Source organism: Bos grunniens, chromosome 9, assembly GCF_055505025.1.
Source record: "Bos grunniens cultivar Pamir isolate PY7600 chromosome 9, Bosgru_T2T1.0, whole genome shotgun sequence".
Lineage (NCBI taxonomy): Eukaryota > Metazoa > Chordata > Mammalia > Artiodactyla > Bovidae > Bos > Bos grunniens.
The window spans coordinates 47,399,757-47,425,314 of NC_141173.1; the positions used below are offsets into that span (position 1 = coordinate 47,399,757).

Genomic DNA, 25,558 nt, shown 5'->3' on the forward strand with positions numbered 1-25,558 from the left:
TCTGAAACTTCTCGATTCACATACTGTTGAAGCCTAGGCTTTCTCAATATTAAGCAAAGCACCAAAAGATTGTGGCAATGTATTTCTTTTTGTCAAGCATTTTAACTGTTTCCTTACATGCCTAGAAGTTTTCAGATCTTGATTGATTTAGTTTGTTGTTTGACCCCTGGGTACTATTTAAATGAAATCAATAAAATCATAAATCAGTATATGTTTTCTAAAAGTACCACAAATGAAATATCTCCTTTAAAAATCAAAGTCAATTTACATAAAGCACTAAAACAGAAAAATCTGAGAATATTATTTCAAATGTTAAGAAATTATAATTTAAATTTCAGCTTAAATGTTCTCAGAAAACTGTGTGGATATTTTATAATAGTTCTTTACAAAGGTTTTCAGGCTATAAATTGTTGCTTAGTACATCAGAATAATTATTTGAGGAGATGATTTGGTATTTCATTTCCTTTCCTTTTTTTTTTTTTAACTGAGCTTTTGTTTCCTATCAAGTTTGAAAGTCTTTATTTGGCAGTGATGGGTCTTATGGCTACATGCAGACTTTCTCTAGTTTCGCAAGAAGGGGCTACTGTCTACTTGCAGCAAGCAGGGCCTACTCTCCAGCTGCAGTACACACTGGCTTCTCACTGAAGTGCCTTCTATTGCTGCAGAGCACAGGCTCTAGGGCACAAGGGCTTCAGTAGTTGTGGCTCCTGGGCTCTAAAGCACAGGCTCAGTAGTTGGGATGCACAGGATTAGTTGCTCTGCAGCATGTGGGATCTTCTAGGACCAGGGATTGAACTGATGTTCCTTGCATTGAAAGCTGGAAACTTGCAAGTTCCATTGCACTGAACCACCAGGAAAGCCCTTCCCTCTTCTTTCTTAAATCTTCTATTATAGAAAAAAAAAAACTTCAATAATATTTATATTTTTAACTAAAATCAACAATATGTGTTGTTTAAGAACTTTTAGAATTTATTTAAAACCAGGAGAAATCTCATTGAGACTGCTAAATAAAGTTCTCAACAAAATTTTAAATTCTTGACAATTTCTATCTTTCAACTAAGTAATTAGCACTCTAAAATTAATTTTCCCTTGTTTAGCCTCTACACATGAACCACAGGAATCTGCCTGTTCAATTTTTTTCTCTTTTTATATCTCAACACAAAGCAGGCAGTCTTGTGAAAGTACAGATGTTCTCAAAATAATCATGTTTCCAGAGATGGAGAGCATGGAGAATCTTAATGGATTTGAAATATTTCCTAAAATTGGATGAGAATTTTTTTTAGCACATTTTAGTCTCCTGAAGTAGAAGCTTAAAGGATTGAGAATAAATCCACTTGTCTCCTCTCCAATTAAAATGGCAGCATTCCTGTTGTGCTAAGGACACACACAGATCCTAGATAGGTGCTAGATAGGTTGCTTTACAAAACTGAAAAACTAATTCTGTTTTGTTTAAATGAATACACTTAAGAGTTAGGATACAGAGCTCTCTTTTAATGCTCATTTGGAATTTGTATTCTAGAGGAGAAAAGTGTGAACAATAATGAATGACTTTAGGTATGAATCCTATCTCAGATATTTCATCTATGTTATTATCTGTTTCTTGCACAAGATGCATTTGGATCAAGTCTACTCTTATGTTTAGTTTCTAAATTTTGATTCTTCCTCTGAATTTGTTTCTAGTTTTGGATGAATTTTAGCACAGATCATATTACGTATAATTTTTCTTTCATTTTGCTCAATTATGTGTTAAAATTTGAAATGCTATATATGTGTATTCATAACTATCTCAAATCTGTTTTTCTACCCTTAAATCATCATAAAGATAACCACTAATTTGTGGTTTTACAAAAATCTGCTTATCCTTTTTATTTCCTTAGGAATTATGACATGTGAATATCTTAAATACTATCTGAATGGACCTATAGGGAATTGTTGGAGGAGGTCATTAAGAGGACATGACCATTGGTTGACATGTGAAATTGACCTAGGCAATCAGGGGCTCATCACCCCTCCCCTGTGGGTGTGGAGATCTACTCATCTTACAATTTCCCAAGACAAGTCTGGTGAGTAAGTTCCTTTGATTATTAAACATGCCATTTATCACTCAGGAGTGGACTGCTTCTTCCTTTGGTCTCTCTTTGATGACCATATATGAGGGCCAGTTTGTGAACCAACAAGGATAAGTATCAGTCATTTATATATCAGTGGTTCTACCATGAAGAGAGGTTTTCCTGTGCTGATCAAAATACATATGTAGAATAAAACCTGTCTTAACGGGACAGAATATTTAAGTTCTTTGCTCTAAATTTCTCTGACCATGGTTCTATCAGTTTACATAAGAAGTTGTATATTTTATGCTGCTGTAGCAGTTTTCCAGTTTTTTAAATGTATATATTGTGCCTTTCCAATCCCAAAGAAAGGCAATGGCAAAAAATGCTCAAACTACCACACAATTGCACTCATCTCACACACTAGTAAAGTAATGCTCAAAATTCTCCAAGCCAGGCTTCAGCAATACGTGAACCATGAAATTCCAGATGTTCAAGCGAGTATTAGAAAAGGCAGAGGAACCAGAGACCAAATTGCCATCATCCGCTGGATCATCAAAAAAGCAAGAGAGTTCCAGAAAAACTTCTATTTCTGCTTTATTGGCTATGCCAAAGCCTTTGACTCTGTGGATCATAATAAACTGTGGAAATTCTGAAGGTGATGAGATACCAGACCACCTGACCTGCCTCTTGAGAAACTTGTATGCAGGTCAGGAAGCAACAGTTAGAACTAGACATGGAACAACAGACTGGTTCCAAATAGGAAAAGGAGTACTTCAAGGCTGTATATTGTCACCCTGCTTATTTAATTTCTATGCAGAGTACATCATGAGAAACACTGGGCTGGATGAAGCATAAACTGAAAAAAAGTTTGCCAGGAGAAATATCAATAACCTCACATATGCATGACACCACCCGTATGGCAGAAAGGAAAGAAGAACTAAGAGCCTCTTGATGAAAGTGAAAGAGGAGAATGAAAAATTTGGCTTAAAGCTCAACATTTAGAAAACAAAGTTCATGGCATCCAGTCCCATAACTTCATGGCAAATAGATGGGGAAACAGTGGAAACAGTGGCTGACTTTATTTTTCTGGGCTCCAGAATCACTGCAGATGGTGATTGCAGCCATCAAATTAAAAGACGCTTGCTCCTTGGAAGGAAAGTTATGACCAACCTAGACAGCATATTAAAAAGCAGAGACATTACTTTGTCAACAAAGGTCCGTCTAGTCAAGGCTATGGTTTTTCCAGTAGTTATGTAGGGGTGTGAGAGTTGGACTATCAACAAAGCTGAGTGCAGAAGGTTTGATGCTTTTGAACTGTGGTGTTGGAAAAAACTATTGAGAGTCCCTTGGACTACAAAGAGATCCAACCTGTCCATCCTAAATGAGATCAGTCCTGGGTGTTCATTGGAAGGACTTATTTTGAAGCTGAAACTCCAATATTTTGGCCACCTGATGCGAAGAGCTGACTCATTTGAAAAGACCCTGATACTGGTAAAGACTGAAGGCAGGAGGAGAAGGGGATGACAGAGCATGAGATGGTTGGATGGGATCACTTACTAATGGAAATGAGTTTGGTTAAACTCCAGGAGTTGGTGATGGACAGGGAGGCCTGGCATGCTACAATCCATGGGGTCGCACAGAGTTGGACATGACTGTGGAACTGAACTGAACTGAAAATCTGAAGAGTGGTAAGTAAATCTATGACCACTAAGGAGAGCATGGTATCAAAGAAATGCTCTGTGGTATTCTCCCCTAGTATTAATACTGCTAATGAATATATCCTGTACTGACTGAACACAATTCTGAAGAAAACTGTGGAAATCTCAGTAAAAGACAAGTCTTCCTTTTATGAGAAAAACATGACTGTAAGTGTACATCTGGGCTATGCAATCACTAGTGATACCAAATAATAGACTTGCTATAAACCATGTGTGTTTATATCAGTTGTTTTGATAACTTTCCATTGTTTCCAGTGGTTTTTAAATTGATATTTTGGGATTTTTAAGTGTGTTAAATTTAAGTTTGATTTCTATCTGGGGAACTTCAGATATTTATATCTAACTGCTTATTTAGTATTTCTGGAATTTAAGTAACATACACAAGTCAAAAATAAACCTAGCAGTATTTTATGCTGTTTATTATGTGTATGATACAAATAGTTTCTATTGATAAGCTATAGTTCAAATATGAAAACTCTTCCCTAAAGAGAATAACTTCTCTTGGAACATGTACAAAATACTTCATCAATAATTCCCTTTATGTTTCATGCTTTTTGTGAACTCTGCAACCTGAGTGGGTTATAAAAAGAACAATAACTTCTTGGGTATTGAAGATTCTGCAACTCCAAGTAACATAGTCATGCCAGAAATTAACTATATGTCATGTTTGCTTATCTAATACCATCTAAATACCTCATTCAAGAGTTGGAAAGAGTATAAAGATCATTCTATATAGTTACAGTCCAGGAAAAGACTGTTACATCCACCTGAAAAACAATGCCCTCCTCTTTCAAGCCACAACATATGAAAAGGTATCTCCAGGTGCAAACAAACATAAATTGTGATTGGTTGGAATAGACTTAAATGTCAAATAGTTTTGTTTCAATCTGAAGCATGGCTCCAAACCATTGATTTTGTTTTGGGGGTGGGAGAAAGGGAAGGTCAGTTTGCAGTGGAGTCTGATTAGACAATATTGATGGTGCTGGAGGACATAGCCCGTGAAAAGCCCCTAAAGGTATATTTTGAAAGTACTGATATGGGGGAGGCACAGGTGGTCTTGTATGGCCTGAATATTTCATGAGTTATTTGGTAATCAAAGCAAGGCATTGCGTGAAGCTGCTTTTAGGAAAATGATTTACTCAAATTGTAGAGAAATTGAATAATGTGACTCAGATTGCTGGGGTAAGTGTCTTTGAAAAGCCATCATGGTCTCAGGACCCCAAGAAGTAACTGGAATTCAGGGCAAAGCAAAGTGTAGAACATGAATAGTAATTATACACAAAACAAAACAGAGAAACAAGACAGTATCAGTTGTTTCTCAAGTGCCTGGGAGAGAAGTGACTTCCTTGGTGGTTCAGATGGTAAAGTGCCTGCCTACAATGTGGATACCCAGGTTCAATCCCTGGGTCAGGAAGATCCCCTGGAGAAGGAAATGGCAGCCCACTCTGTATCCTTGTCTGGAAAATCCTATGGACGGAGGAGCCTGGTGTAGGCTACAGTCCATGGGGTCGCAAAGAGTGGGACACAACTGAGCGACTTCACTTTCATTTTCTTTCACTTTCTGGGAGAGAAATATGGGTAGAAATAAACATGGTTTAAATGGATATATTTGGTTCCCTTCACTGTTTCCTGGTGGCTCAGATGCAATGCTGGAGACCCTGGTTTATTCCTTCTGTTGGGAAGATCCCCTGGAGAAGGGAGTGGTTACTCACACCAGGATTTATTGCCTGTAGAGCTCCAGCAACAGTGCAGTCTGGTGGGTTACAGTCCATGGGGTTGCAAAGAATCAGACACAAGGATGCCGGGAGCCGGTGAGGCATTCCGCTCGTGACAAAGGTCATGAGGAAGGAGGCTCGGCATACGCAAAGGCGGGATCGAGCCTCAGGAGTCCGCCCGGATATTCTCGAGCATTTTCCCCCAAAAAACCAGAGTCTGCCTACTTTATTGCTTTGTGCTCTCACCTCTGACTTTACTGGGGGCTGTCCCCTACCACCATCTCACTCTCTCTGTCAAAGAGTTAACTTACAGCTCCAAGTAATAAAGTTCCTGGGCAATTAGGAGTGTTTAAATCCAAACCCCTCAGATGGCTCTCTAACTCGCCTGACAAGTTTACCCGGACTCCTACAGCTATGCATACAATTGTTTACAGTCTCCCAGCCTCAAGGCACGGGAAGCTTAAGATATTCAAATAGCTTAAGAGCCTCTCAGAGAGTTAGAAACTGTCAAAATAAACTAGTAAAGGATTTCATTGATGAGTCAATGTTTGTTGCCAAGTTTTCACATCCCCTGAATTGTATCCTTGAATATGTATTAATTAATAGTTGGTATGTAGAAAAAATAAGTAGTGGCCTTGGTGTTAGTAACTTTAGACCCTTAAGGTAATAAATTCTTTCCTTTGTTGTAAACCCATTACACATCCGCCCTATAGGAATGCAATTTTATCTTCGGAAGATGGCGCCAAACCTTAAAATAATTACTCTTAGAGAAAATAAGTCTTTGTTGATAAGTCCTTGTCAAGAGTCATAAAATGTTAGTAGGCCTTCTGGCCAGAAGATGATGTAAATCACCTAAACCATTTGTATACGATAAATTTGCAGGAAAGAAACCCTGGTTTTTGATAAGAATCAAAGACTGCTGACTTTGCATCCCCTATTATCCTCTATGTGTAACTTAGGGTATAAAAGCCCCTGTTAAAAATAAAGCTATGGGCCTTGCTCACCAATGCTTGGTCTCCCCATGTCATTCTTTCCTTTAACTTCTGGCTGAAGTCTCCATCTGGAGCGTGGATATCCTCTGCGACCACTTATTTGCCTGGGCTTCTAAGACCCACTCGAGAAGGTGTCTAAGGTGGGGCACCTTCTGCTATTCGAGAGGGCGCCTGCGGCCTCCGTGGTCAGAGCTAACCTGGTGTCACGGGTTATATTGATTTTCCGCGTAAACCAAGCTACTCAGTCTCTTTTCTCCACTGAATTTCCCTACTGAGCTATCCTCATTCTATTACTCTTTATATCTCTAATTACCATTTGAATAGGTCGCCGACGCCGTCTCCCCTTCGAATACCCTGGATCAGCCGGGGCTGGACCTCGGCACACAACTGAGCAACTAACACTTCCACACATTGTTGTTTACATGCTAGGTCATGTCCAACTCTTTTGCAAGCCCATGGACTGTCCTCCCCCAGGCTCTTCTGACTGGGTTGTTTGTTTTTATATTGAGCTGCATGAGCTGTTTGTAAAGTTTGGAGGCTAATCCCTTGTCAGCCGCATCGCTTGCAAATATTTTCTCCCATTCCATATATTGTCTTTTGGTTTTGCTGATGCTTTCCTTTGCTATGCAAAAGCTTTTTGAGTTTGATTAGGTCCCATTTCTTTATCTTTGGTTTTATGTCATTTGCCTTGAGAGACTGATCTAAGAAAATATTGCTACAGTTTATGTCAGAGAATGTTTTCTCTATGTCTTCTTCCAAGAGTTTTATGTTAACATACCTTAAAGTCTTTAAACATTTTGAGTTTTTCCTTTTTTTTTTCTGTATATGATGTGAGAGAGTATTCTGATTTCATTGATTTATACAAGGCTGTGTCCAGCTTTCCCAATATCACTTGCTTAAGACTCTCTTTTCTCCATTGTATATTCTTACATCCTTTGTCATAAATTAATTGACGATAGGTGTGTGGGTTTCTTTCTGGGCTCTCTATTCTGTACCATTGATCTATATACCTGTTTTTTGTGCCAATACTTTGCTTTTTTGATTATTGTAGCTTTGTAGTATTGTCTGAAATCTGGGGGGTTGTACCTCCAGCTTTGTTCTTTTTCCTCAGTATTGCTTTGGCAATCCTGGGTCTTTTGTGGTTCCATATAAAAAAATGCCATGGGTATTTTGATAGGGATCACATTAAATCTGTAGATTGCCTTGGGTAGTATGACCATTTGTTTTTGTTGTTTAGTCACTAAGTTGTTTCCAACTATTTGCGACCCCGTGGACTGTAGCACACCAGGCTTCTCTGTCCATGGGATTTCCCAGATAAGAATAATGGAGTGGGTTGCCATTTCCTTCTCCAGAGGATCTTCCCAACTCAGGATTGAGCCCATATCTCCTGCTTGGCAGGCAGATACTTTACCACTGGGCTCAGTGGTAAAGAATCCGCCTGCCAATGCAGGAGTTATAGGAGTCACAGGTTCAATTCCCAAGGTGGGTAAGATCCCCTGGAGGAGGAAATGGCAACCCACTCCGGTATTCTTAACTGGAAAATCCTATGGACAGAGGAGCCTGGCAGGTGACTGCCCATGGGGTCACAAAAAGTCAGACATGACTGAGTGACTGGCCACAGAAGTACACACTTATTGTATAGCACAGGGAACTATATTCAGTATCTTGTAATAAGGTATAATGGGAAATAATCTGAAAAAAGAGTGTAAATATATCTGAATCATTTTGCTGTAGACTTGAAACTAACATAATATTATAAATAAATTGTACCTCAATCAAGAAAATTTTAAAAAGGAACTGTGAAAGTGAACTAAAAATGAGGATAGCTATTAGGATTTGTAGAACAAGATGTTTTTTAAGCTGGAAAATATATTATTGCTATTATTTTCAGTGAGGGAGGTAATTATATAGGGAGGAACAAAAACCAACTGTAGGAGATATTTTGATACATTGTTGAGTTGGCAGAACAAATCAGATGTAATTCAAAAGTGAAGTTATTAAGATGTGAAGAGACATATCAGCAAAGATAAATGGATGACAAATAAAACATATGAAAAGATACCACTGTGAGATATTACTGCATACCTAATGCTATGCTATGCTAAGTCACTTTAGTCGTGTCCAACTCTGTGTGACCCCATAGACAGCAGCCCACCAGGCTCCCCTGTCCCTGGGATTCTCCAGGCAAGAACACTGGAGCGGGTTGCCATTTCCTTCTCCAATGCAAGAAAGTGAGAAGTGAAAGTGAAGTCGCTCAGTCGTGTCCGACTCTCAGCAACCCCATGGACTGCAGCCTACGAGGCTCCTCCATCCATGGGATTTTCCAGGCAAGAGTACTGGAGTGGGGTGCCATTGCCTTCTCCGAATAGAACGGTTAAAATCCAACACACTAACAGAGCAAATTTTGGTAAGAATATTGAGCAATTCATTCCTTGCTGGTGGGAATGCCAAATGGTATAGCCATTTTGAAAGAGAGTTTGGCAGTTTCATCAAAGCTAAACACAGGGTTACTGTAAGATCCAGGACTCTCACATTTAGATTTTTACCCAAATGAGGTGAAAACTTCTGTATACACAAAAATCTGCACATGAATGTTTAAAGCGGCTTTATTCATAACTGCCAAAACCTGAAAGGAAACAAGATAGTATAGATACTGTAATGTTACATATAGGTCACTGTGCATTTGTCAAAACCCATAAAACTGTACAACACAAAGAAATACGCTCTAATGTAAACCATGGTCTTAAGTTAATAATAGTACATTGATGTTGTTTCATCAGTTATATATACAAACTCTAACTTCTGAGTATTTTTTCTATAAGTTAAAACTGCTCTAAAAATTACTATTCAAGCATGAAAAAAAATAAGTATAAAAATATTAAAAGGAAATAGAGGAATTATCTTCTGATAAAAGAGATCCTTGGTAACAGTTGGGTAATCAGCACATTCAGGTGTAGATCCTGGTAAATGAGGAAATAAGAGGATGAGAGATGGTGGAAATTATGTTTTGATTGTTTCAAATTTCTCAGTAAAATCAGAGGAAAAGTTTTAATCTCAGAGTGAGAATATTTAAGTGTTAGAACTTTGAGATAAGCATAGAATATATGAAATAATCTCCTAAGAATAGAAAAATCAATGCAAAAGGCAAGCATAGGATAATTGCACTGCAATTAAGGGCCCGGTTGACATCTGTGGTTTTAAGTTTAAAGCAAGACCAGGCGATGTGGTTTGGGATGAGGTTTTTCTATTCCTCCAGACTAACTGAGATGTATGTTACATCTGTAGGATAGAAAGAATTTGGATTTAACCAGAGTTGTGGTTTTGCAAGCAAATATGATAAACTGAGACGGAAAGGAAGAAAGTGTATGAAAAGGAGTAATTTTAATGAATTACCATAGGCCAATTAATTACCTACCATGTTTGCTATCAGTTCAGTTCAGCCAACTCTTTGTGACCCCATGAACCGCAGCACGCTAGGCCTCCTTGTCTATCACCAACTCCCGGAGTCCACCCAAACCCATGTCCATTGAGTCAGTGATGTCATCCAACCATCTTATTCTCTGTCATCCCCTTCTCCTCCTGCCTCAATCTTTCCCAGCATCAAGGTCTTTTCAAATGAGTCAGCTCTTCGCATCAGGTGGCCAAAGTATTGGAGTTGCAGCTTCAAAATCAGTCCTTCCAATGAACACCCAGGACTGATCTCCTTTAGGATGGACTGGCTGGATCTTCTTGCAGTCCAAGGGACTCTGAAGAGTCTTCTCCAACATCACAGTTCAAAAGCATCAATTATTCTGTGCTCAGCTTTGTTTATAGTCCAACTCTCACATCCATACATGACCACTGGAAAAACCATAGCCTTGAGTAGATGGACCTTTGTTGGCAAAGTAATGTCTCTGCTTTTTAATATGCTGTCTAGGTTGGTCATAACTTTCCTTCCAAGCAGCAAGCGTCTTTTAATTTGATGGCTGCAATCACCATCTGCAGTGATTTTGGAGCCCAGAAAAATAAAGTCAGCCACTGTTTCCACTGTTTCCCCATCTATTTGCCATGAAGTGATGGGACCGGATGCCATGATCTTAGTTTTCTGAATGTTGAGCTTTAAGCCAACTTTTTCACTCTCCTCTTCAGCACAGACTGACAGGCTTTAACAACAGAAATTTATTTTTTCACTGTCTGGATGCCAGAAATCCAAGAACAAGGTACAATCACCTTTGTTTCTTTGGAGGCCTCTCTCACAGTTCAGTCAAGTTCTTTACCACTTTATGAAAAGGATTGCCCTTCCTCTGGTTTCAAAAAACATATTCTCCTTTTCCATCTGAGTCTTAACTAGAATCACCTCTAATTTCCATGTTCCTAACAGTCTCTTCAAAGTAATCAAGATTTTTTCTAACATGCAGCTCAAAACTCTGCCTGTCTTTACCTCTTTCCCAGTTCCAAAGCAATCTCCATATTTTGGGGGATTTGTTACCACAGCACCCCATGTCTCTGTACCAACCTCTTTATTATTTGTTGGGGCTGCCATCTTCCCTGGTATTTCAGCTGGTAAATAATCAGCCTGCAATGTAGGAGACCCTGGTTCAATTCCTGGGTTGGGATGTTCCTCTGGAGTAGGGATAGGCTACCTACTCCAGTATTCTTGGAGTACCCTGGTGGCTTAGATGGTAAAGAATCTGCCTTCAGTGTGGGAGACCTGGGTTCAATCCCTGGGTTGGGAAGATCCCCTGGAAGAGGTCATGGTGACCCACTCCAGTATTCTTGCCTGGAGAATCTCCATGGACATAGGAGCCTAGTGGGCTAAAGTCCATGAGGTCGCAAAGAGTCAGACATGACTGAGTGACTAAGCACAGCACAACCATAACACAATACCACAGACCACAGGTTTAAACAATAAACATTTATTTTTTCACAGTTCTGGAGGTATAAATTCAATATCAAGGTGATGGTAAACTTGGTTTCTTCTGAGGCCTTTATTCGTGTCTTGCAGATGGCCACATTGTTGCTGTGTCCTCTCATAGTCTTTTTCTGTGCACATACATCCCTGGGTTTTCTATGTACATCCAAATTTTATCATAAGGACAACAGTCAAACTGGACCAAGGCCCACACGTATGATCTCATTTAATCTTATTTATCTCTTAAATGGCCTTATCTTCCAATACAGTCATATTCTGGGGTACTGGAAATTAGGCCTTCAGTATATGGATTTCAGGGGGACACATAATGCCATATAATTCAGCACATCATGCCGTATAATTTAATCTTGGAAGGAAGGGAAGAAGGCCAGTCAGTAGAAGTGAAAAAGTAATAGAATCCATGGATGGGAGCTCATCTTAATGTCAAAGGATTGGTATTCAGAGTTAAGATACTTGGAGATGAGATTATGGAGTATTTGCAGTTGTTGATAATGGCATGGGCTAAATATTTCTATGGAAACCAAAGAGACGAGATCAGTGGGAAAAACAATCTCAAGGGCCTAAAAAGCTAAAGTCATTGGAAGGATCATGTAGGTGTATTTTGACATAAGAGATTTTCAGTGGAAATCATGTAGAATATGGTGTGGGAGGGAAGGGTATACAATATTGAGGAATCAGGACTTCCATCTTAGGGATATTGTATGGCAACAAAAATCAAGTGTATTTGATGATCCAGTTTGATCACATGAGATTCAAAACTAGAGGATTTGGGGATGAAGGAAGGAGAATTATATGAAAAAAGCAATAAACTACAGACCTTTGGAGGCTTGAGAAATACATAGTTTTGCCTGCAGAGAAATCAGAGTCCTCAGGGAAGAATTAGGTTTCCTTTAGGGCAAGAAGGTATAGAAAATATTTTTAAAAGTTTAGTGATGATGTATCATTAAATTTAGTGGTCTAGGAGTTTTGAAAGGGTGAAATAATGGGGCCTAATAGGGTTCTATTTGAAATATTTTAGAAATTAAAGCAGGTTTGAATGGTCTTAGGTATTGGGCATGAGTGGCTCAATATAGGGCCATATGGACATATGTGTGCAGAAGGTGAGAGATGACCTGGAATGCTGGGCCTTGCTATGATGACTAAGAGAAGATGAAATGTCCTATTTAAATTAATCTTGATAAATTCAAGGCCGATTGTGATGGCAAGGCTGTCCATAGAAGAGAAGATTTCTGTCATTCTCCCTAGACACTAAGTAATAGAGGCAGAGGTGTCTGGCAAAGTGTTGTCTTAATTCTTGTGCTCAAACTTGATACTGGAGAAAGAGGTTCTAAGGGAAGCTTGCCATAGACCCAGTATGGGATTCATGTGGTTTGTTTCCACTGCTGTTCTTCATGACATCTCTTTATTATAACTAATTGATAGCACATGCCACCCAATATACAGATATTTATCTGGAAAATATCACACACACAAAAAAGCACACAATATCAAAAATGGATGTTGGCCTGTGCTGGTCAGGTTAGAAGTATACTTTCTCCTGTTAAAGACATTTACTAACTTCTCTGATTTAATGCTACAGTTTAGTCTAGAGTTAAGCTGATTATTTTGCCCTCCTAAAAGTTAAGTGCCCCAGACTATTGATATTTGATGGCAGATACAAATCTGAGGGACTTTAGAGACATGCTGACAGGCATAACTGAAGGGCAAATCTCAGGCTCTGTAAATGCCTTGATTTTTAAAAAAAGTCATGTAAAGAACAAGTTGTTATTTCTTATATCCACTATTCCTAGGATAGAGGCATACATTTTGGCAGGTTTTAGTGGGTTTTCTACAAATTTTGAATACAAACACATATGTATTTGTATTCAAAAACTTCAAAAACTTTGAAGTCAGTTTCATTAACTGACTTCAAAGTCAGCCTGCTTTCGGTTGGGTCCTTTTTGGAGAGGGTTTATGAGCTATTAAGATTGCATTGTAAGAATCTCTTTTTTTTTTTTTTTGACCCTTTAAACCAAGTATATCTCATTTTCAGGTCAGGAAGGTCTAAGAAACCAGTGACACATTTTGATAGGGGAAATACAAGAGGAATATGTGGGTTTTATTATTAATTCAATTATTATTTCAGCAAATGACTTTTTTCTTTTGAGAAACAACTCTTAGTTTGTTGAAGTTTCCTTTGCAAATCAAATGTCTAACTGTAAAACAGTAACTGACCATGAAACCTAAGGTGCCTATCATATGATATGTGTTCTATAATTTTCTGAATCCAGCTGAAGTTGAATGGTTCTATGAAGACCTACAAGATCTTTTAGAACTAACACCCAAAAAAGATGTCCTTTTCATTATAGGGGACTGAAATGCAAAAGTAGGAAGTCAAGAAACACCTAGAGTAACAGGCAAATTTGGACTTGGATTACAGAATGAAGCAGGGCAAAGACTGATAGAGTTTTGCCAAGAAAACACACTGGTCATAGCAAACACCCTCTTCCAACAACACAAAAGATGATTCCACACATGGACACCACCAGGTGGTCAACACTGAAATCAGACTGATTATATTCTTTGCAGCCAAAGATGAAGAAGCTCTATACAGTCAGCAAAAACAAGACTGGGAGCTGACTGTGGCTTAGATCATGAACTCATTATTGCCAAATTCAGACTTGAAGAAAGTAGGGAAAACCACTACACCATTCAGGTATGACCTAAATCAAATCCCTTATGATTATACAGTGGAAGTGAGAAATAGACTTAATGGACTAGATCTGATAGACAGAGTGCCTGATGAACTATGGACAGAGGTTCATGACATTGTACAAGAGACAGGGATCAAGAACCTCCCCAAGAAAAAGAAATGAAAAAAAAGCAAAATGGCTGTCTGAAGAGGCCTTACAAATAGATGTGAAAAAAAGACAAGTGAAAAGCAAGAGAAAAGGAAAGACATACTCTTTTCAATGCAGAGATCCAAAGAATATCAAGGAGGTAGGAAAGCCTTCCTCAGTGATCAATGCAAAGAAATAGAGGAAAACAACAGAATGTGAAAGACTAGAGATCTCTTCAAGAAAGTAGAGATAACAAGGGAACATTTCCTGCAAAGATGGGCTCAATAAAGGATAGAAATGGTATGGACCTGACAGAAGCAAAAGATACTAAGAAGAGGTGGCAAGAATACACAGAAGAACTGTACAAAAAGAGCTTCACGACCCAGATAATCACAAAGGTGTGATCACTCACCTAGAGCCAGACATCCTGGAATGTGAAGTCAAGTGGGCCTTAGAAAGCATCACTACGAACAAAGCTAGTGGAGGTGATAGGATTCCAGTTGAGCTATTTCAAATCCTGAAATATGATGCTGTGAAAGTGCTGCACTCAATATGCCAGCAAATTTGGAAAACTCAGCAGTGGCCACAGGCCACAGTTTTCATTCCAATCCCTAAGAATGGCAATGCCAAAGACTGCTCAAACTACCACATAATTGCACTCATCTCACATGCTAGTAAAGTAATGCTCAAAATTCTCCAAGCCAGGCTTCAGCAATACACGAACCATGAACTTCCAGATCTTCAAGTGGGTTTTGGAAAAGGCAGAGGAGCCAGAGATCAAATTGCCATCATCCACTGCATCATCGAAAAAGCAAGAGTTCCAGACATCTATTTCTGCTCTATTGACTATTCCAAAGCCTTTGACTGTGTGGATCACAATAAACTGTGGAAAATTCTGAAGGAGATGGGAATACCAGACCACCTGACCTGCATCTTGAGAAGTCTGTATGCTGGTCAGGAAGCAACTGTTAGAACTGGACATGGAACAGACTGGTTCCAAATAGGAAAAGGATTACGTCAAGGCTGTATATTGTCACCCTGCTTATTTAACTTATATTCAGAGTACATCATGAGAAACTCTGGGCTGGAGGAAGCACAAGGTAGAATCAAGATTGCCGGGAGAAATATCAATAACCTCAGATATGCTGATGATACGACCCTTATGGCAGAAAGTGAAGAAGAATTAAAGAGGCTCTTGATCAAAGTGAAAGAGGAGAGTGAAAAAGTTGGCTTAAAGCTCAACATTCAGAAAAAGAAGATCATGGCATCTGGTCCCATCACTTCATGGCAAATAGATGTGGAAACAGTGGCTGACTTTATTTTTGGGGGCTCCAAAATTGCTGCAAATGGTGACTGCAAACATGAAATTAAAAGACACATACTCCTTGGAAGGAAAGTTATGACCAACCTAGATAGCATATTCAAAAGCAGAGATTACTTTGCCAACAAAGGTTCCTCTAGTCAAGGCTATGGTTTTTCCAGTGGTCATGTATGGATGTGAGAGTTGGACTGTGAAGAAGGCTGAGCACCGAAGAATTGATGATTTTGAACTGTGGTGTTGGAGAAGACTCTTGAGAGTCCCTTGGACTGCAAGGAGATCCAACCAGTCCATTCTGAAGGAGATCAGCCCTGGGATTTCTTTGGAAGGAATGATGCTAAAGCTGAAACTCCAGTACTTTGGCCACCTCATGAGAAGAGTTGACTCATTGGAAAAGACTCTGATGCTGGGAGGGATTGGGGGCAGGAGGAGAAGGGGACGCCAGAGGATGAGATGGCTGGATGGCATCACTGACTCGATGGACGTGAGTCTGAGTGAACTCCAGGAGTTGGTGGTGGACAGGGAGGCCTGGCGTGCTGCGATTCATGGGGTCACAAAGAGTCGGACACGACTGAGGGACTGATCTGATCTGATCTCTCTATGAAAGACTGGGAATGATCAGATTCTAAAGTCATCCTTTCATGTTATGTTATACATTGATATCAGAGAAGGCAATGACACCCCATTCCAGTGCTTTTTCCTGGAAAATCTCATGGACAGAGGAGCCTGGTGGGTTGCAGGCCATGGGGTCGCGAAGAGTCGGACACGACTGAGCAACTTCACTTTCACTTTTCACTTTCATGTATTGGAGAAGGAAATGGCAACCCACTCCAGTGTTCTTGCCTGGAGAGTCCCAGGGACGGGTAGCCTGGTGGGCTGCCATCTATGGGGTCGCACAGAGTCGAACACGACTGAAGCGAGGTAGCAGCAGCCGCATACATTGATATACTTTGTGTCTTTCACACTAAAAAGGAAGCTTCATGAGTAACAATAGTGTTTTACATGTGGCATACTGTATTGCCAATAATTAGACACATAGTAATAACATAAAATATATGTGTATATACACATATATGTGTGTGCATACGTGCTAATTCGTTTCAGTATGTCTGGCTCTGTATGACCCTTCGGATTGTAGTGCACCACTCTCTTCTGTCCATGGGATTCTCCAGTCAAATACTGGAGTGAGTTGCCATTTCCACCTCCAGAGGATCTTCCTGACCCAGGGATTGAACCACATCTCTTATGTCTCCTTCATTGGCACGTATTCTTTACCTCTAGTGCCACCTCAGAAGCTCATGTGTGTGTGTATTTATTTATTTCTGTATTTATTTCTATCAGTCATCTATCATCTATCGTTTATGTTGTTGATGGGCTCAGTGAAGGACGATTGCCTAAAACATATTCTGGATCTATGTAGCCTGAATTTACCTAGTAACATTTTACTTTCCCTGCAAATGTCTTCTCCAAATCCTTGTTGCTCTTTGTATTTGGTAATAGTTTAACTGTCACTCTGTCCTATATTCTGCTGAATATGTTAATGAAGGCATAACTCTAGAAAATAATAATAATAATAAAACAGTGACTAGCTCTTTCTCCAGAGGGAGCATTTCCAACATCCTCAAGAATCAAGTAAAGAGAACTCAATTTATTATAATAGTCTACATGAATGTTTTCCCATTTATCTCATCATTGTTTAACATAAATGGTTTTATCTGGAATTTCTAATATACTGATATAGTGCAATTAATATTCAGTTTTTAAAATTTCACCCTGAAAAAAATTGGCTTAGTTTGCAATTAGATGGTTTAATTAAACAGTGCTTTTGAATCCATATCATATTATTTGACTTTATAACCTCCAATAATGATGATTCTATTACCTACCATGGAAAATGTTTTCTCTAGGCCTAATTTTGCCTTTACTGAAATTTAACCCTTCATTATTATATTGTAATATATTGTGAGAAAGAACAGAAGATCAATTTTCATTATTTTTTTTAGTAACAAGGATAAAGCCTTTCCACTTTTTCAAATATGATAGTCAAACTGTCTTAGCATTTTTAACAGAGATACAAAGCTGCTGTGACAGCTTTGTATCATATCATATTCAAACTGTTCTCAGAACTTCCTTTCTCTATTATGATTAACTGGCATTATTAGATTTTCTGAGCCTCGGTAAACTCTTACAACCATAGAATATCTTCCTGGAGGATTCTGTCCATCAAACAAAATCTAAAGTCAAGTTGAGTTCACAAGGAGTCCTGTCACATGGGTTCCATTAATCTTCTAGTGTTTCTGTGAGCACACCCAGAGTAAATGAGGATAATAGTATTAAAAATAATACCAAAGAGTTTTTGTAAGCCTACTATGTACCAGAGGCTGTAAATCATTTTATATTTATCATTTTGTTATAATAACTACTATGAAATAGGTATTAGTATTGTATCACTTAAGGAAGGAAGTTCAGGAACAAATGACTACATAATCAAGAAGTCCTTTCAGTTCAGTTCAGTTCATTTCAGTTGCTCAGTCGTGTCCGATTCTTTGTGACCCCATGGACTGTAGCGTGCCAGGCCTCCCCGTCCATCACCGACTCCTGGAGTTTACTTAAACTCATGTCCATTGAGTCAGTGATGCCATCCAATCGTCTCATCCTCATCATCGCCTTCTCCTCCCATCTTCAATCTTTCCCAGCAACAGGGCCTTTGCAAATGAGTCAGGTCTTCACACCAGGTGGCCAAAGTATTGGAGTTTCACTTTCAACATCAGTCCTTCCAATGAATATTCAGGACTGATTTCCTTTACCATGGACTGGTTGGATCTCCTCGCAGTCCAAGAGACTCTAAAGAGTCATCTCCAACACCATAGTTCAAAAGCATCGATTCTTCAGCACTCAGCTTTGTTTATAGTCCAACTCTCATATCCATACATGACTACTGGAAAAAACACAGCCTTGACTAGATGGACCTTTGTTGGCAAAGTAATGTCTCTGCTTTTTAATATGCTGTCTAGTTTGGTCATAACTTTTCTTCCAAGGAGTACATATCTTTTAATCTCATGGCTGCAGTCACCATCTGCAGTGATTTTGGAGCCCCCCAAAATAAAACCTGCCACTATTTCCCCATTTATTTGCCATGATGTGATGGGACCAGATGCCATGATCTTTGTTTTCTGAATGTTGAGCTTTAAGCCAACATTTTCATTCTCCTCTTTCACTTTCATCAAAAGGCTCTTTAGTTCTTCTTCACTTTCTGCCATAAGGGTGGTGTCATCTGCAGATATGAGGTTACTGATATTTCTCCTGGCAATCTTGATTCCAGTTTGTGTTTCTTCTAGTCCAGCATTTCTCATGATGTACTCTGCATGTAATTTAAATAAGCAGGGTGACAATATACAGCCTTGACGTACTCCTTTTCCTATTTGGAATCAGTCTGTTGTTCCATGTCCAGTTCTAACTGTTGCTTCCTGACCTGCATATAGGTTTCTCAAGAGGCAGGTCAGGTGGTCTGGTATTCCCATCTCCTTCAGAATTTTCCACAGTTTATTGTGATCCACACAGTTAAAGGCTTTGGTATAGTCAATAAAGCAGAAATAGATGTTTTTCTGGAACTCTCTTACTTTCTCAATGACCCAGCAATCTTATTTTCAATTGTGACCCTTGAAAATAACAATGAGATAATAAATCTTGCTTAATGATACATTTAATGAAAGCAAACCTGTCTAGGTAAGTCAAGGGTTAATCAAATAAGAGGAAGAACACTATTGTTGATTTTTGTTTAACAAATGACATCTATTTCATATTTATACAAATCACAAACTGACAATTTGAAGGACAGATCACTAAATTTATCCTCATAATTATAAAGTAGGGATTTGGTTATTATTGTCATGATTCATAACAGACAACATGGTATTTTTAAGAGTACACGGAAAATGTTTTATTGCACAGGTTAGTACCTGTTATAGCAATGTTTGGCATCTTTGAAATCTGTTGCACAAGGGTAGCAGTTAGTTTCTCAGGAACTAGTGGTCTGACTTCATTTCCAGCCTTCCTATAGGGATGATGGTGGTTGGAATAATCAGATATGACCCAATACTCAGAGCCTTCAATGACTCCAATACAAAAGAACATTCTACTACTAAAATAAAAAAAAAATGAGATTGGACTAGTTAAATTTATATTTCATTCCTGTCTTACTTGGCCATCTCCAAAACAGCCTTTTTTTTTTTTTTTCCTTCCTAATTCTTCCTCACTTCTAATAAACAAGAAACTCTTTTGGAGAAAAATCATATAAATATACAGATCACCATGTCTATATATGGATGAGATTCTCCAATTGTGTATTTTTACCGAGCTCTATTTTACAGTTTTATACGCCATCCTGACTTTCACTGGATACTATGAAGATACCATATCCAATCTCTAAACATTATCTTGCATTTTCATTTTTGGAAGAACAATTTCACCACTTCCCTGCTTTGACTAAAGTCTGGCTTTGTGTGTGCATTGTTTCTTAGGGCTGTTCAGTGTGCTGGCACCATGGAGTAAAAGCTTGCATATGAATAAGGTGTTTTCACTCTACCTTACTGCTGCTTCTATCCCTTTGCCATCTTATTTACTAATCTCTATGTTATTTGGTTATTGTTATCTACCTCCTGACCATGCCCTGCATCTTTAAGACATTAATATATGACTCATCTTATTCTACACATACATTTCAAGGAAATTAACACTCCTATAAATGAGCTATCTACCACCTATCATAATTTCTTGACATTCCCTCTGTTAACTTCATCATCTGTATTATACCTGAGTAAGAATGTTCCACAAACATCCCCTACAATGAGTACAAATGAAGATTATATTCTCATAAAATCTAACAAAGAGAGACAATGGAAAGTGAAACACATGGAGGGAAAAAACCTCAGATTTCTGGTTTGCACTGAGAAATAGAGAAAAAGAGATTTTAAAAACCAATCTTCCTAGCAGTTACTGTAAATTGCTTTGTAAGTTTAGGACTCAAAATAGTAATAAAGCCTCCAATATATTAACACTTCCCATTTTACCAACACAAGCCCTTGGCTATATATGCATCTTATTGCTAGTTTAAAAGCTCTACTGTTGAAATCTTCAACTCTAATATTAAACTCGATAATTGGCATCATATATTTTCATGCTCTTACTCATTGATTCCCTGTTTATCATATTTTGAAAGACATTTTGACATCGTCTCTTTAGCTTATTTTAACCGCTTGTTATATGAATGGTTTGGGGCTACTTACTTAATCCTTTGAGCTTCATTTGTAAAATGAAGCTCAGTTATTTGTAAAATGAGTTAATATGACATCAGTTTTATAGGTTTGTTAAAAGGATTCAATGAGAACAGTAAGAATAGTTCCTGACATGCAGTGATCACTAAATAATTCTTAGCTATTCACATTAATTGTACTATTCATATCATCGTTATTGTTCTATTATTATTTTATCTGTTCCTCAAATCTGTCTTTTCCTAATTTCTCTTCCTTTCAGTGCTTGTATGCACTTTTTCCTCTACGTTCAACTGCTCTGTTTCTGGATCCTTGATTAGCTTTACCTTTTCCTGGACCCTTGCAGCAAAATTCCAATAATAAATTAATCATATTCTCTGTTTCTATACCCATACATCTGAGTGCTTCTAGAGAAAAATCATGAACAGAAACTGCTATATTCATTAGAAAGTCATGGTTTCCAATACTACTTGCTAGTTTGACATTTTTTGGCAGTTCTATCACAGGTCACTAATTAGCACGTTGATTTTTGTACTCTTTGGTGGCTATTAAAAGTCTTCACTGTGCTCCTGAAGTCTCCTTTACTGCCTTTCTCTTTCCCAATATCCAGAGATAATCTTGTTTCCTACTTTACAATATAAAATAAAAGAAGTTAGATGTCAATTTCCTAAATTTCTTAACATCTTCTATTTAACAAGTTTATCTATGCCTGGGTCTCATATTTCCTATTTTCCATGAACTGAAAGAAAATGTGCCCCTCAACCTACTGAAATCTGTCATCCACCTGATTTTATTTTATCCTGGCCTCTCCTGTCCCTTCTGGGAAGCTACTTTATCACCCTTGTTTGATTTTTTTTGGCCTTGAGATAAATAGATTCCAATGTATTCCATTATGACAACAATGAGGAAAAAAAAAAAAAAAAAACAACTTTATTTATTTCTCCTTCAAGCTCTCCTTCTTACTACAGCCAAACTATCACCCTGTGAAATCTGTGATCTTTGTCTTCATTCTCTCAGGATATGTCTACAATTCTGTCCTTACCATTCTGGTTTCTACCTTCCTATTCACTGAATCTACTGTGGTAGATGAATTTACCAGTAAATAAGCATTAATTTATAATGGTGACATGGCAAATTAGCATTATTTGTAATAGTGACATATCTGTGATAATGATCACAGTATTTATAAATCTGTATAATAACGATCATATATATCAATTTATCCTGGGACTTAAGTCATTCAAAATCATTTTGGGAGAGAAAGGGACAGTCTGGAGCAAAAACATAGGGTGCCATATTCTCTAGCTTATCTCCTTTCACTATAGAAAATCTTAGGGATACTCAGGAATGGTGTAATGTTCTCATCTTAATCAAATGTGACTCATGGGGATTTCTGATGCTGCTTTACCAAACTGTTTTTTTTTTTTTCCAGGTCATAGCAGTACTTTTCAAAAGTGTACACATGAGGTAAGTCTTCTATAGTGTGGTTCCCTTTGACTTATCCATTGCATGTCATTATAGAACCTTATAATATAGGCTCTGTCAGGGTCTTGGTGTTGTACAGAAAATTGCTATTGCAGCAGAGAAACACCACAGGTAGAGAGAGTAGCTCTGTGTGATTATCTTTTCAAAAAACTCTAGAAGAACCACCTTTAACCGGAGCTGTTCCATCTTAAAATATATTCCAAGTATATTAGCCCCTCCATAATTTTTGTTTGTAGAAGGATTTCCACAGCCAAATTTAATGAACTGCACTGGAGCTTTGGTGTCCGGTTCACTTGCAATTTAGTTTTATCTCTTCCACTTTGTAGCTATGCAACCTCAGACAAATTATTTTCTGAACCTTTTTCCTCATCCCTAAGAAAGGGTTTACGATTTCAAATTTCAAGGCTATAAGACATAGACCTGAAAATATAAATGATCATTTTTATTTACAAACTTATAAGTACTATTATTATCTTCCTTTTATAAATAAATAAATTCTGGCTTTAAAATATGATGTCAATGCTGAGGATGACTCAGCTGGTCACATATAGAACTAAGCCAAGATCAATTTGATTCCAAAGTCCATACCCTGAATCTAGATGTGGTACTTGGTACTTGACTTAATGCAGTGAGTACTTGGCAACAGTAAGTAACAAATGGGCTTTATAAAATGTTACCCAAAAGATTCTTAACTATAGTAAGTATATTCTTTACATTTATGAAGTAGTTTAAATTTTACAGTGTTTTTCTATGTTTATGTTTTTATCTGAGGTTTAAAATACTCTAATGGGGACAGGATAGTTACTGACATCCTTATTTTTCAGATAAGCATAAAGAAATTTACATAACTAAAAGGACTTATTGAACATGGTTAACAAGTGGCAAAGTTATTCAAGTGTTTGCATTTTCCCTACAACATCAATGATATATGAGAAAAATACTTTATATTCTACTTGTAACAAAAAATGAGTAATATTATAAAATAATTCAAAGCATTCCTATTTCATATCACTTAATAGTATTAACCTAAAAAAATTCTATTCCATCTCTTCATTTCCTTTTAGCTTTAAGCAAAACTTTACAGTTCCACGAAAGAAGCAAATACAAAATATAGTGTTCTCTGAATGAGAAAACTAGTAATTTAAGAAAAAAACAGTGTAAACATAACACTGATTTTCTACAAGAAGCTGAGCATTTAATTGACGAAACTGCCCTTTAATGTCTGTAGCTATGTGCTTCAGCTGACTTGTTTTTTACAGGTTTTTTACTTGTTTTTTTATCATATTGTAATCTGGTATGAGCTAACGTTACAGTCCAGAAGTTTTGTTTTAAAAAAGGTCCTGAGAAGCAGACCACCTACTAGTAGGCAAATGTCAAAACACAAGTAGCTAGAGTTGATTGCATCCTTACAGACTTCTACTCTGAATGTTATCCTTGGGGTGACAGTGGTGTGTCTATAATAGGTAAAAAAGAGAAAACACTTTGCCTTATGTTTTGAAGACAAAAATTTAATTGCCCATATACAATATTGAAGGGCATCCCAGGTGGTACTAGTTGTAAAGAACCTTCCTGCCAATGCAGGAGACATAAGAGAGATAGGTTTGGTCCCTGGGTTGGCAAGATTCCCGTGGAGGAGAGCCTAGCAACCCACTCCAGTATTCTTGCCTAGAGAATCCCATGGACAGAGGAGCCTGGTGGGCTGCAGTTCAAAGGGTCACAAACAGTAGAACATAACTGAGGAAACTTAGCACGTACATACAATACTGAATATTGCAGGAAGATAGAGAAAATCTTTTTTGCTAATACTACACTTTGTTTTCAAACTATTTATTTTGGCTAATACTGTACTTTTTGAAAAGTGTATTACAGAGATAAAGATGGAGAATATACAATCCCAAATAGCGATAATTAATATAACACTACAAAAATTACATTGATTGTTAACTGCAGATCAGTACGTTGTGGTTTCTTATACTAGCATCTTCCTACGAGATTAATATTTTTATTTAAATTCTATATAATTAGGTGTATAGGCCTGTGTGAGTATCTGTTTACTTGCTCATATATTGCTATAATTTTAAGTTGAAATGCTGCATCAAAGTGTTATAAGGTATTACACCAAGATAGGAAGCACTAAGTATTATGTTTATGTTGAGACTTTAGAGTGTTAGAAATTTTAATTTGAGAATTAAGAATAATCAGTCAATTACTAAGAGCTATCTCCCTCCTCCTATAAGCAAGGTGATATGCCAGTGGAAAGTGAAAGTGAAGTGAAAGTGTTAGTCACTCAGTTGTGTTAGACTCTTTGTGACCCCATGGACTATAGCCAACCAGGTTCCTCTGTCCATGGAATTCTCCAGGCAAGAATACTGGAGTGGGTTGCCATTTCCTTATGCCAGTAGAAAGAATGATCAATTAGATAAGATAGTGCCATTAAATTGCAGGTGTTTCCATTTTAATTCTGGAATTCTAAAAATTAATTTATTTAAACCTAACCACAAACACACCTGGGGTAATTATAGAATGCTGCTGCTGCTGCTAAGTCGCTTCAGTCGTGTCCGACTCTGTGCAACCCCAAAGACGGCAGCCCACCAGGCTCCTCCATGCCTGGGATTCTCCAGGCAAGAATACTGGAGTGGGTTGCCATTTCCTTCTCCAAAATATAGCATAGTAGTTCCAGTTTGAAAGAAACGTTTTCATAGCCTAGATTTTTACATCTCCTTACTCTGGGGAAGGAATTCAACATTTCTTTGCCTTAGTTCTCTTGTCTGTAATATGGAAGTACAAATATGGTTGTTTCACAACTTAATCAATGACAAGTTCTTGGAGATCATGGGACTGTTTACTAAGAATATTTGTGTAAGATATTCTGATTTTGTGGTTGAGTTCTGCTACTATTACTTTTCTGTTTGTTTGCATTTTACCTCTTCATATGTAATGTTACATACTGATGCAAGAAAAAATGGACTTTTTAGTAAACAAATTATACTTCTTTATATTTTCACTTTTATTTGCATTTGATATGTTGCATTACAATGTTCTAGGCTTCCTTTCTCTGAAATTCACTATCCACAGAAATCCCTATATTCTTTCTTTCCAGCTTATTTTCAAGGCTGTTTTAGTATTGGTTACATATTTCCTAAAATATTTGTAATGTTCCTGGAATGCTAGGTTTTGAAAAAGCTTTATGTATTTATTTATTTACAGATGATTATTTGAGTGGAAAATATATCACATAACTGGGATTATATTTTGTAAGTTTTCCACAAAATTTAAAG

The 25,558-nt window shown here is 37.7% G+C and overlaps 1 protein-coding gene and 1 long non-coding RNA gene across 15 annotated transcripts in view; one reads left to right on the forward strand and one right to left on the reverse strand.

Annotated features, from left to right (window-relative positions):
- Positions 1 to 25,558, forward strand: part of LOC147365924 (uncharacterized) — an 851,918-nt gene that overhangs the window by 795,260 nt on the left and 31,100 nt on the right. For all 6 annotated transcript variants that reach the window (XM_086317574.1, XM_086317575.1, XM_086317570.1 and 3 more), the window contains 2 exons: positions 1,878 to 2,063; positions 22,228 to 22,262. In XM_086317574.1, the coding sequence (XP_086173700.1) occupies positions 1,878 to 2,063; positions 22,228 to 22,262 (221 nt within the window). The remainder of the gene's footprint in view (positions 1 to 1,877; positions 2,064 to 22,227; positions 22,263 to 25,558) is intronic.
- The window catches only part of LOC147365929 (uncharacterized), a 137,198-nt gene that overhangs the window by 38,865 nt on the left and 72,775 nt on the right, over positions 1 to 25,558 (reverse strand). The window contains exon 3 of one of the 9 annotated variants that reach the window (XR_015133061.1): positions 484 to 885. The exons of 6 other annotated variants lie outside the window; for them this stretch is intronic. This is a non-coding gene — a long non-coding RNA (uncharacterized LOC147365929). Of the gene's footprint in view, positions 1 to 483; positions 886 to 9,066; positions 9,437 to 17,878; positions 19,185 to 25,558 lie in introns of those variants that run through there. 2 more of the 9 variants (XR_015133059.1, XR_015133060.1) reach the window with 2 other exon arrangements.